This window comes from Eschrichtius robustus, chromosome 5, assembly GCF_028021215.1.
Source record: "Eschrichtius robustus isolate mEscRob2 chromosome 5, mEscRob2.pri, whole genome shotgun sequence".
Classification (NCBI taxonomy): Eukaryota; Metazoa; Chordata; class Mammalia; order Artiodactyla; family Eschrichtiidae; genus Eschrichtius; species Eschrichtius robustus.
The window spans coordinates 35,356,804-35,370,611 of NC_090828.1; the positions used below are offsets into that span (position 1 = coordinate 35,356,804).

The 13,808-nt window shown below is 40.5% G+C and overlaps 1 protein-coding gene across 5 annotated transcripts in view; it reads left to right on the forward strand.

Moving 5' to 3' along the window:
* KCTD18 (potassium channel tetramerization domain containing 18) overlaps positions 1–6,321 on the forward strand; it is a 28,898-nt gene extending 22,577 nt beyond the window's left edge. For 3 of the 5 annotated variants that reach the window (XM_068543837.1, XM_068543839.1, XM_068543840.1), the window contains one exon: positions 5,045–6,315. In XM_068543837.1, coding sequence (XP_068399938.1) covers positions 5,045–5,552 — 508 coding nt within the window. In that variant the 3' untranslated portion in view covers positions 5,553–6,315. Of the gene's footprint in view, positions 1–5,044 lie in introns of all 5 variants that reach the window. The other 2 variants (XM_068543836.1, XM_068543841.1) reach the window with 2 other exon arrangements.
* Positions 6,322–13,808: the final 7,487 nt, after the last annotated feature.

The following is a 13,808-nucleotide window of genomic DNA, read 5'->3' on the forward strand; positions in this document are numbered from 1 at the left end:
CATCTCTTTGTTGAAGTTCTCACTGTGTTCATTCATTCTTCTCCCCAGTTTGGTGAGCATTTTTATGACCATTATTGAACTCCTTCTCAGCTAAATTACTTATCTATGTTTAATTAAGGTTTTTTCCTGAGGTTTTATCTTGTTCTTTCATTTGGAACATATTCCTCAGTTTCTTCATTTTACTTGACTCTCTGTGTTGGTTTCTATACAGTAGATGAAACAACCACCTCACTCAGTTTTGAAAGAGTAGCCTTGTGCAGAGGATGAACCTTATTGTTTGGCCCTGCCCCAGCTCTTAGTTGACTCTCAAACCTTTGCGATTGTCCAAGCAGCCTATTATATTTTTAATAACTCCCAGTAGTTGAGGATGAGCCAAGACCTGTCAGTGTCCCAAAGGGGAGGATCTCATCACCTAGATTGAGGCTGCTTGGAAGCCAGACCCTCAGGCGGCAGCTTTTAGAGCTATACAAATATATACAGTCCTGTGGGACTGCAAGTGTAAGCTCTGCTGGCCAACAGAGCCACGCAATCTGAAGGTGTCCCCTTGGCGGCAGCTGCAAAAATCGGGGCTCCAGCTGAGTGTATAAGCTCTTTTCAGAAAGATTCTGAGGAGCTGGAGCAAGGCAGAGAGAGAGAGCACCAAGATGGCATTCACAGCCTATGTTCCTTGAGAGCAGCTCTGTTTGGCAATACATGTGTGCCAAACCTGAGGCCTGCCCCTCAGGCCGAAGCACTAGGACAAGCAAAGAGGCCTCCTTTGCAGAAAGACTGGGGGATGTTCCTCAGTCTGTTGTCTGTGCAGTGTCCTGTAGATGTTAGCCCGCCAGGAACCATCTCTCTGATTGCCACAGTCCCATGGGACTCAGGAATGCAAGTCCCACCAGCCACCAGAGCCAGGGGATCAAGGGATCAAGGGGCATGCTGTGGGTGGCAAATACAAAAACCAGGGGACCAGATGCATGTAAATTTCCCCTTCAGGAGACACTGGCACTTTGGAGTGTGGCAGAAGGTGGGTGTGAAGATAGCACCCACCCTATGAGGTCTCTGGGAAAGATTATAGTCAGCCCCTAGATGCGTGTTTAATTAGAAGTCTGCCCCTCAGGCTGCAGTCATGATGATCAGCTAACAGATCTCCGTCACGGAAAGACTGAGCTTCTGGGTCTGTTGCCTCTTGCTGCATCCTGGGGTGGTAGCTGTTTAAGAACTCTTTCTCCATTGGTTACAGTCCTGTGGGACCCACAAGCATAAGCCCTACTGGCCACCAGAGCCATGCAATGTAGAGGTGTCTCTTGGCAGCATTTGCAAAAATTGGGATACCAGACAAGGCTATGAGCTCCTTTCTGGGTAACACCAATTGTTACAGTCCCATGGGACCAGGAATGCAAGCTCCACTGGCCTCCAGAGCCAGGCAATCAGGAGGTGTCCCCTGGCTAAGAGCCATAAAAAGTGAGGGTTCCAGACGAGTATAAAAGCTCTCTTCCAGGAAATACTGGTGCTCTGGAGCACAGCAAAGGGAGAGCATGAAGATGGTACCTGCTAGTCTTCATTCCCAGAGAGTGTTCCAGCAGGCTTCTAGATGTGTGTGTTAAATTAGACGGCTGCCCCTCAGGCCAGCACTTTTCTATCAGCAAGTGAGCTACTTTACTATTTAAGTCTGGGTGCAATTGGCCACCTTTGAACTGGGCCCTGGGGTGGGTGAATCTGAGCATGTGGACCCTGGAAGAGCTGTTTATCAGATTGCTATAGTTTGTGGGCCTCGGGACTTGAACCCTGTTGATTTTAAAGTTAAATGTTTTGGGGGCTCATCTCTCAAGTGCATGTCTTAAAAACTGGGGAGCCTGATGTGGGGTTTGAATCTTTCCCTCCTCAGGGAGAAGATGCAGGTTTTGACTTTCTTCCTGGTTGCGGATTACTGCATTGGGGGACGGGTTTATGGCAAGATTGTGTTCCAGCTTCTCCTACCTGCTTCAATGTTGTTTTCTTCTCATTTGCCCAATATGTAGTTGTCACTCAGCTGGCCTTTAAGTTTTATTTAAGAGGAAGTTGTTCCATATGTAGCTATAGACTCAGTGTGTCCATGGGAGGAGGTGAGTTCAGTATCTTCCTATGTTGTCATCTTGAACTGGAAACAATCTATCAAATGGTTTTTATATCATATCAAAAATCATATGATCATCTCAATAGACGCAGAAGAGGTATTTGACAAAATTCAGCATCCATTTATGATAAAAATTCTCAACAGAGCAGGTATAGTGAGGATGTACCTCAACATAATAAAGCCTTATATGACAAGCCTACAGCAAACATACTCAGTGGTGAGAAGCTCAAAGCATTTCCTCTAAGATCAGGAACAAGATAAGGACCCCCACTCTCACTACTTTTACTAAACATAGTATTGGAAGTCCCAGCCAGAGCAATTAGGCAAGAAAAATAAATTAAAAATATCCATATTGGAAAGGAAGAAGTAAAACTGTCACTATTTGCAGATGACATGATATTATATATAGAAAACCCTAAATACTCCATCAAAAAACTGTTAGAACTAATAAACAAAATCAATACACAAAAATCTGTTGCATTTCTATATGCTAATAATGAACTATCAGAAAGAGAAATTAAGGAAATCCAGTTTATGGTTGCATCAAAAAGAATAAAATGCCTAGGAATAAATTTAACCAAGGAGATAATAAAAAACCTGTATGTTGAAAACTGTAAGTCGTTAATGAAAGCAATTGAAGAAGACACAAATAAATGGAAAGATAGTTCCTATTCATGAATTGGAAGAATTAATATTATTAAAATGCCTGTATTACCCAAAGCAATATACAGACTCAGTGTGATCCCTATCAAAATTCCAATGACATTGTTCACAGAAGTAGGACGAACAATCCTAAAATATGTGTGGAACCACAAAAGACCCTAAATAGCCAAAGCAATCTTGAGAAAGAAGAACAAAGCTGAAGGCATCATGCTCCCTGATTTCAAACTATATTACAAAGCTATAGTAATTTAAATGGTATGGTATTGGCATAAAAACAGACACACAGATCAGTGGAACAGAAGAGAGAGACCAGAAATAAACCCATACATATAGGCCAACTGATTTACAACAAAGGAGCCAAAAATATACAATGGGGAAAGGTGTCTTCAATAAACAGTGTTGGGAAAATTGGATATCCACATGCAAAAGAATGAAACTGGACCACTATCTTACACCATACTACACAAAAATTAACTCAAAATGGATTAAAGACTTGAATGTAAACCATAAAACTCCTAGAAGAAAAAATAGGTGGTAAGCTCCTTGACATAGGTCTTAGTGATGATCTTTTAATCTGACATGAAAAACAACAGAAGCAAAAATAAACAAGTGGGGCTACATCAAACTAAAAAAGCTTCTGCACAGCAAAGGAAACCATCAACAAAATGAAAAGGCAAACTACTGGATGGTAGAAAATATTTGCAAATCATATATCTGATAAGGGGCTAATATCCAAAATATATAAAGAACTCATACAGCTCAATAGCAGAAAAACAAACAATCTGATTCAAAAATGGACAGAAGATATGAATAAACATTTTTCCAAAGAAGACATATAGATGACCAATGGGTACATGAAAAGATGCTCAACATCATTAATCATCAGGGAAATGCAAATCAAAACCACAATGAGATATCACCTCATGCTTGTTAGAATGGCTGTCATCAAAAAGACAGGAAATAAATGTTGGCAAGGATGTGGAAAAAAAGGAACCGTTGTGCACTGTTAGTGGGAATGTAAATTGGTGCAGCCACTATGGAAAACAATATGAAAGTTCTTCAAAAAATTCTAAGTAGGACTAACATATGATCCAGCAATTCTACTTCTGGGTGTCTATCCAAAGAAAGCAAAAACACTAACTCATAAAGATATATGTACCCCCATGTTCATTGAAGCATTATTTACAATAGCCAAGATATAAAAACAACCTAAGTGTCCATTGATGGATGATGGTATAAAGAAATTGTGGTATGTGTGTGTGTGTGTATATATATATATATATATTTGCAACAAATGGACCTTGAGGATATTATGCTAAGTGAAGTAAGTCAGACAGAGGAAGACAAATACCATATGAGCTTTTATGTGGAATCTTAAAAACAAACAAACAACAAACAAACAAAATCCAAAGCAAAAAAACAGGGAACTGATTGGTAGTTGCCAGAGGTGGTGGGGGGGGGGGGGCGGTCAGTGGGAGAAATGGGTGAACTGTTTTTTGTTTGTTTGTTTTAGTTTAAACAAAATGAATTAAAAATAAATTAAATAAGGTAAAACAGTGTTCCCACTTCAGGCTTTTTATAGTGAATGGCAACTCAGCTGAGGAATCTTTGAAGGTTTGTCCAATACTTCTCGAATTCAAAAAACATCTAACTGTACCATGAGTTCGACTATTCTAGCAGTTCCCAAAATGTGTTCCATAGCATGCTAATTTTACTGGGTGCCAAAGGGTGCATTACAGAATGATTGGGAAATATGGATTCAACAAAGCTAAACAGGTGTCTTTACTATAGAATCTTTAATTTGTTAATATAGAGTTTAAAGCTTTAGGAGGAGAATAAAATATGCAGTAGCATTTCTCAAGTTTATTTGTGAAACCCTTTTTTCCTCAGTAAATATCTTGAAACTGCTATTCTGGGAAAAACAACTTGGGATACTCCTGGTTGTCCTCTGGATCACATCAGAATTTGTGAGAACTGAGTAATGTGTTGTGTAATTCCAGTGTAACGCTCCAAATTTTAACTTGCTGGTATTAACATTATGTGTGAGTTTGAAAGAGTGTATTCCAGTTGAAACAATCTTTTGTAAACTTGCTAATTTACTTATTGACCTTGGTGGGAGATGAGAGATGAGGTAGGTTGATACCTCTTGGCTCAAATTCTTGACGAAAACCTTTTTATTCACCCTGAAGGTAAACTTTGGAGACGTTTTCATTAGTTACTAAACCTGTAGATGCTGGTTTACAGGACCAGCTGGTTGACAAGAACCTGCTTCTCTATTTACAGGCGACTGATAGCGCCCAATGAAGAGGAAGAAGAAGGCGTGAACTGTAAGACTGGTCCTAAGCCAGTCCGATTTTTGGGGCCTTCCACCAGCACCCAAATTAAAGTCAAGAACTCGGCTTCCGTCAGGGTGCCTCCGGCCAGTGCCCCGCAGCCCTGGTCCCGGGCATCCGTGAACCCGGCTGCAGGAGGAAGGGCAGCTCAGCGCTCTGCACCGTCGAAAGCCCCGTCCCCGGTGGGCACAGGGCTGCCCGGGCATCCCCAGGCTGCCCACGGGACCGGGGGTGCTGAGAACGGGGCCACGCACCCACCTCCAGCTAAGGTTCTGCTCTCCGACAAAAAGGCCACCCCGCACCGAGTGATAAAACTGAAGCGGACTCCCTTGTGCGCTGCGGGGCCTTCCCCCCCCGCCTGCCCCGTGGCCAGGCCGGCGGGGTCCCCAGAGCCGACCCCCGACGCCCCCAGCGCCCTGGGCGCGAGGACTGAGAACGGGCAGGGCCAGACGGATTGATGGAAATGGGGCCTCAGGGTGTCCCATTTGCCTCTCCGAGCTTACAGCCAGTTTAATACAAGTAAGCGGCACTCTTTCCCGATGCAGTCGGGATGAAAGCTTGTTTCTTTCTATTTAGGGTGAATTGTGTGAAGTAGGAATGGAGGAGGGAGACTGTAAGTGGTTGGGCCTATATTTACTTCTCATTTTCCCAACGTTTAAATTATTTGTCTAGGGACGGTTTTAATTTCAGGTTTTTTAATGTGTGTGGGCTTTTTTTTTTTTAATGTTTAATTGGTATTAAGGCAAAACAGTAGAGCAAAATCATCCCTAGCAAGTCCACTTTGTTGCTGAAATAATTATAGATTTTAGGCACTTATTTACTGTTACTCACAGCAGCCCAGGGGTAGGAGTGAGGTTTGGGCTTAGCTTTCAGTCTGGTGAAATAGAGAGGGTGATATTAGTGCTTCCCTGTGCTATGTCCCAGATGGGGGGAGATTTGAGAGAAATGTAGATCAAGGTGAACTCCCTGCAGGGCACTCTCAGTCTCAAAAGGTAGCATGAAAAGAAATGATGGGGAGGGGGAAAAAAAAGACAGTAATTTGAGATCACACTTTGACTCTCACTTAATGGAACAATTTTCTTTCCTAGATTGGCTTTTCTTACTCTTTTCCGTTAACAGATTTATTTATACCTTGCCAGAAGATTTCTTGGAATAAGAACTATATAACATGTCATGGAATGAATTGTTAAAATATTTTATTTTTCATTTGAGTAGTGAAGTTTTGAAAGTACTTTGAAGAGAAATGTATTAACTTTTTAACTAAAGTTAATATTTTTTTTCAGAAATGACCATTAAAGAGTTATTCTGATTATACAATATGATTTTTTATGCATAAAATTTCCACATAACTTGAATTTAATATTTTAAAACAGAGTATTTTGATTAATCTATTTTTTCACAACTATTCAGTTGTATGTGTTTACACGTACATGTTATGTTTTATAATTGGATCACATATTTCTGTCTTCAGTGAGCAGTATGCCGTCAGTGTGTTAAAAATAAGTTCATAAAGCAGGGTACTTTTTACTCAGTGCTTATCATTGTACTGGTTTAAAAGAGTAAAGTAAATATACTCAAAACATTACTTTTTACAAAATAAAAAAAACCTTTCCGTAAAAAGTGACATTTTTCTGTGACTGTACTTATTTTTAAGCCTTGGAGCCCTTTAGCAGTTTGAAAGCTTGTTCGTTTATATAGGTTATCTATTTCTGCTCACAAAATTGCTTTCTTGTCTAGTTAACGTATGAAATCGTTAAACCAATTTTGGATAGCTATCCAAATACCAGCAGCCTTTTTTAAATAAGTGGTTTATTTGGCTAGAAAAAGTGAATATTTAAAACTAAAGATTCATGAATGATATTCCCCTGGGGAATATATAAGATATTCAGTCACCTTGAAAAATACTGTTACATAGAATCCAGGTCTTCTGAAAATTAAAGACCATAGTGAGTTTGAGAACTTCCATTTAGGATATTATTGGCATTGCTTGATCTACAACATTTTGAATTGCTGATTCATGTAAGAAAATTTTATACTAATGTGTATTTTACACATAATAAACATTTGTCTGGAAAGGAAACATGTTGAAGGTTAATCATGGTTGATTCAGTCAACAGCCTGCATTTCTTTGCATCAAGTAGTTTAAGGGACGTCTGTTGAGCACATTTGGCCTTTATAAGAGGAGGGTTTTTGGAATAACTATTGGGCCATGGTTCAGCTGAGGTGGAAAGGGACAAACCATCCCTTATGGGTATCAGGAGTCAAAATCAATTTCAGAATGCTCCAGTAACTTGAACATTACTTTATTTGGGTGTGGTTCCCTGGGGATTAGGTTCATTTCGCATGAAGACACATTTTTCCTAATACCAGACTCTGTGAACATTAAGAGTTGGTAACTCATCATAACCCATTGGCCTTCCTGGAAAATAAAAATTTTTTTAAAGGAAAGCATGCTTTATAAACAGTGATTCAGTGTCATTACTTTGGAAAAGTAGGTTTGTGCAGTTGTTGGATCAGAGGACGCAACAGAAATTCTGAATGGTGAGTAGAGTATTTAGGTATTGCTCATATAAAAAAAGATAATTGACTATGCCCTTCCAGGCAATCTGTGTTGAAAACTGGTTTGCCCTGGTTAAAACTGGTTAATTATAAGGTGGAGAGGCTAAGGCTGGCAGTAGGAATCTACTGAAGGATTTGTTTCATTTGTATTTTTAAATAATAAGTTTTTGTTTCAATATTGCTTTATGTTAGTTTATGAAGTATTTTCATATATTTTATTTCACTGTGTTCAGTTTGCTTTTTAGTTTCAGAACAACATAATGAAGGTAGTCTTTTCCAGTCCTTTAGAGATCGAGAAAATGAGGTTCAGTAATGTAAAGGCTGTACAGTAATGACCGCCCCTCCACACACACATTTTAGCCATGTAATCTAATTTCAGAGAATGCCACAGCAGCACTGATCAAAGGAAAAGCCAGAGGGAGGAAGTAGATGTCAAATTGTGGATTTGTTTAATATTTAAAGTTTTTGAACAGGAAGATATTATGGTATTAGATCACATGTCTGTCTTCTACTAGAGAGCAACTCTGCCACCTCTGTACTTGCAATGCCTGGTACACAGTAGGCCTCCAGTAAATTGCTGACAGGGCAACGCCCCCTCCCCCAATTATTTTATAAACTGTATCTGGTAGCGGTCTTCGGGGGCGCAGAAACTGATTTCCGACCTTGCAAAATTTATCCTGTCAGAACAAAGGAGATGCTGGCGGAAATCCCTTAATTTGGTGATTGTTGCTAATGACCACAATTACCGTTAGTAATGACCGTAACAGTTATATAACTTGTCAAGTTGTTTAAAGTAATTCAGAGACATGGCTCATGAGACCCCAGAGAGGTCAGACAGATACTGCCTGACTTCTGAGAAAGGAAAAAAGCAGTCTGGCCCCTCTCCTCCTGCTTTACTGCCCCTGCTAGACTTGCTGATGCAATTTCTTTTTCATTCACAGACTGAATCCTATTGCTTCCTAAGCGAGTGCTAACATTGAAAAAACTGTTGATTCACTTCCCAATCTATGGTTAAATACAGTGTACTTATTATCAACTATACTTTGATTTCTAAAGAAGGAATTAATGTACAAGCATATTTGGCTTTCCCTGAGAAATTGTTCATAGAAGAATTTTTATTTAAATAGCATTTTGAATGTGCACAAAAATTTGTGGTAGTAAATTGTTCAGTAAAGGGAAAAATGCTAACATTTATATGAATATGAGGTGCCTTATAAAGGATTGCCTTATTTATACCTGCAATCCCTTTGAACAGCTTTAATCTACGTTTGGTAGGATGTTGGTTAGAAACTAAGTAGAAAATATGAACTTAATAAAATGAAGGGAAAGAGCTTTTACTATAGCAAATGAAAAATATTTTTAAATGATTTACATATGTGTATTCCTAAGTTAACCAGGAACTTTTTAATTATGGAAAATACTGTCATTTTCCCATATGCTGAAACTCTCCCTTGGAAACTGTCAACAAGTTGCTGAATTCCTCAGCCAGTGAGGAGTGGATGAGTGATTCTCTGTCGAGGGCTGCAGTTTTCACTCAGATGAAATCAAATGCAGGATTTCAAGCATGTAGTACAGCCAGAAAAGGAAACATCATGAATAACTAACAGAAAAAAAGATTGGTTTCCAGCTGTTTTCAGAATTTCATATCCACGGAATTTGGTTGGTGGAGCAGCCAAAGAACCGTTTTCACTTATAGTCCTGTCAGCCTCATGAGCTACACATGGTTTATATTGTTACAGAAAAGCTAATTTTTCTTTGTTCACATGTGTTGCCTCAGACAGCCCATACACATTTCATATTTGCTGGCTAGACACTTCCTGATGTAAGCTGTGGCTGAGACAAACAGAATTTTACAGTAACTGTCAATCAATATTCTGTCCTACTCGTTTATTTAGCAACTTTTCATTTTATAATGGTGCTTCTCATACTTTCCTTTCTTTTACCCTAAAACCTTCATTACCTTAGTAAAATTGTGCTCAGCTACAGGAATGAATCTGAGGGCCTGAAGCTTAGAAGAGAAACTTGTTTTAAACAGCACTTTATGGAAAGAAAGAGATTGGAAAAAGTTGGAAAGGTTGGCTAAAGTTGGAAAAAGACAAATATTGCTTCCTTCTGCCAAGATTTCTTAAAAATTTGGACATTCTGCTTCAATAGCAGCTCTTTCAAGAACTTATGCCCTAATTTCTTGGTTTGGAAGATGTGGGAACCCAGCTTCTATGTAGATGACATGAATAGCCCAAGGACATCAGAAATTGTACATTTAGACTCCAGCTGTGGGCCAGACAGTCTGGATTTGATGACATAGGCTGAACCAACCAGGAACCCAGCGTAGCTGGAGGAACAAGGCACAATGTCTCTGCTCACCCCCTGTTTCTGTTTTCTTTCTCCAAAGCCCCTGGAACCTCCAGATCAGGGTTTTTCAACTGTGACACTATTGGCAGTTTGGACTGGGTAATTCTTTACTGAGGACGACTGTACTGTGCACTGTAGGATACTGAGCAACATCACTGCCCCAGTTGTGACAATCAAAATGTCTCCAGACTTTTCCAAATGTCTCCTGAGGTTGTGGGTGGACACAAAATCGATTACCCCCAGTTGAGAACCATTGTACTAGCTGGGTGACTTAACCTGAGCAAAATACTGGTAACTATTTCTCCTAACTGGGGGGTGTGGATGAGTAAGAGAACATTAGAGCTGTCAATCACAGGCAGGAGTGGAACCCTGGGAATTGAGGGGGAGGATGGTACTAAAGGAAGGATGTCTCAGGCCTGCCAATTAAAGAATTCGATCCTGTTAGCTCTCACTTACATTTCTGGTTTTGGTGTAATATTAGAAACATTTTTGTTTGCTGTTCTAACCAAGCAACTATCTAATAAAAACTAAGATGTACCCTTCTAAGCCCTTTATATGTTAACTTATTTAATACAGCAACCCTATAATGTAGGTATATTATTATTATCCCCATTTTTCAGATGGAGAAACTGAAGCACAGAGGGGTTTGGTAAGCTGCCTTGCATCTAGTACGAGGCAAGGGCAGGATTCACGTGTATGTCATCTTCCTCGAGTCCAGGCCTTTAAGCACTATTTTAGGCCCCTTCTTATAGGAGCTTGACATTCCTCCCAGAGATGAGCTAGCCAGGACTTAGAGCATTTGTGTGCCTCATAACTATGACTTATTTATCAAATACTGTTCTAAGGGTATGCCAGGTATCAACTCTTTGCCTCTTGGTTCCAAATCTACTCTTCACTGCCCTGCTGTGATCCTGGAGCTGGACCCCCTAAGCACTTCCCTTTAGCCAGCTGGCTTTGTCACTGGAGGGACACTGCAGCAGGAGGGGGCTTTTTCCTGGTTCCGTGAGTGTCCCTGTGGTCTTGCTCCCGCAGCGAGTGCTCGGCTGGGGTGTGGGAACCCCAGCGGGCCCAAGTTTCAGCAGCAGCAGCTCCCCGTCCCGTGGGTCTCCTGGCTGGCTCCCCAGATAATTCAACAACACTCCTGCAGGAAGCTTCCTGGCAAGTTTTGCTGGCGCCCCAGCAGTATTCCCAGTGGGTTCCGTGGCACCCCTGCAGGTGGCCCCCTGGTGAGTCGGCCAGCTCCTCCGGGGAAAGCTCCTCGGTTCTCCAGTGCCCTGGGGGGCGGGGCTTCTCCCTTGCCAGTACTTCAGGGGGCTTCTTGGCCTCTACTGGGGCCACAGGGACACCCTCCCTCACAAGGTCAGAGTCTCAGCCTTGGGGGCAGGGGTGGGTGGGGGCAGGGAGTTCTCCCAAACTTGTTCTTTCCTCTGCCTCAAGCTCTAGTAATAGCCATCCCAGTACCTGTATTCCTGTTTTCTTTAGTAGCTAATCCCCTTACTAATTATTACTTCATATATACTTACATTTCTCTCTCTATAAAGCTTCCCCGTATAAATTTATAAAGTGTCTCCACTCACATTACTCTGTGGTTACTGTCTCCCTACAAAGTACCAGGCATTACTCCAAGTGCTTTGCAAAGATTAACTTATTCAATCCTTGTAACAATCCTTCGAGGTAGGTATGGTTATTTGTCCCATTTACCCGTGGAGAAACGGAGGTATTGAGATGTTTAGAAACGCGTTTACACAGCCAGCAGGTGGTGAGGCCCAATGTGAATCCAGGCAGTCTGCACCAGGGTCGGAACTTTAGCTGCTGCTCTCTTCCCACCTTCTCTAGAATTGACGTACTGGATTATTTTGCACGAGCCACTTAGAGTCCAGAATTTTCTAGGGGTATTAGAGAAATACTAGGGGTCATTCTTTCATAGCTGCTCTCTCTTCCTTGTATTTACTGAGTACCTACTGTGTGTCAGGCATTAGCAGAGGGGTAATAACATTATTGGCCAGCTTGATGACAATAATTTACAAAAAGTGGGTGTTCTCTCAAAAGGCTAGGAATACGTAAATCTAACTCAAACTTAAGTTAAAAAAATAGAATAGTTTTCTGTTTTTGACAGGAAGTGCTTTTTTTTTTGAAGTTGAAAAAGAATTTATTTATTTATTTATTGGCAAAACAAATTTTTTTTTATACAGCAGGTTCTTATTAGTCATCAATTTTATACACATCAGTGAATACGTGTCAATCCCAATCGCCCAATTCATCACACCACCACCTCCACCCCCCCGCCGCTTTACCCCCTTGGTGTCCATACGTTTGTTCTCTACATCTGTGTCTCAATTTCTGCCCTGCACCCCAGTTCATCTGTACCATTTTTCTAGGTTCCACATATATGCGTTAATATATGATATTTGTTTTTCTCTTTCTGACTTACTTCACTCCGTATGACAGTCTCTAGATCCATCCACGTCTCAACAAATGACCCAATTTCGTTCCTTTTTATAGCTGAGTAATATTCTATTATATATATGTACCACATCTTCTTTATCCATTCGTCTGTCGATGGGCATTTAGGTTGCTTCCATGACCTAGCTATTGTAAATAGTGCTGCAATGAACATTGGGGTGCATGTGTCTTTTTGAAGTATGGTTTTCTCTGGGTATATGCTCAGTAGTGGGATTGCTGGATCATATTGGCAATTCTATTTTTAGTTTTTTAAGGAACCTCCATACTGTTCTCCATAGTAGCTGTATCAATTTACATTCCCACCAACAGTGCAAGAGGGTTCCCTTTTCTCCACACCCTCTCCAGCATTTGTTGTCTGTAGATTTTCTGATGATGCCCATTCTAACTGGTGTGAGGTGATACCCTTATTGTAGTTTTGATTTTCATTTCTCTAATAATTAGTGATGTTGAGCAGCTTTTCAGGTGCTTCTTGGCCATCTGTATGTCTTCTCTGGAGAAATGTCTATTTAGGTCTTCTGCCATTTTTGGATTGGGTTGTTTGTTTTTTTAATATTGAGCTGCACGAGCTGTTTATATATTTTGGAGATTAATCCTTTGTTCGTTGATTCGTTTGCAAATACTTTCTCCCATTCTGAGGGTTGTCTTTTCATCTTGTTTGTAGTTTCCTTTGCTGTGCAAAAGCTTTTAAGTTTCACTAGGTCCCATTTGTTTATTTTTGTTTTTATTTCCATTACTCTAGGAGGTGGATCAAAAAAGATCTTGCTGTGATTTATGTCAAAGAGTGTTCTTCCTATGTTTTCCTCTAAGAGTTTTATAGTGTCCAGTCTTACATTTAGGTCTCAAATCCATTTTGAGTTTATTTTTGTGTATGGTGTTAGGGAGTGTTCTAATTGCATTCTTTTACATGTAGCTGTCCAGTTTTCCCAGCACCACTTATTGAAGAGACTGTCTTTTCTCCACTGTATATCTTTGCCTCCTTTGTCATAGATGAGTTGACCATAGGTGCGTGGGTTTATCTCTGGGCTTTCTATCCTGTTCCATTGATCTATATTTCTGTTTTTGTGCCAGTACCATATTGCCTTGATGACTGTAGCTTTGTAGTATAGTCTGAAGTCACGGAGTCTGATTCCTCCAGCTCCGTTTTTTTCCCTCAAGACCGCTTTGGCTATTCGGGGTCTTTTGTGTCTCCATACAAATTTTAAGATTTTTGTTCTAGTTCTGTAAAAAATGCCATTGGTAATTTGATAGGGATTGCCTTGAATCTGTAGATTGCTTCGGGTAGTATAGTCATTTCCACAATATTGATTCTTCCAATCCAAGAACATGGTATATCTCTCCCT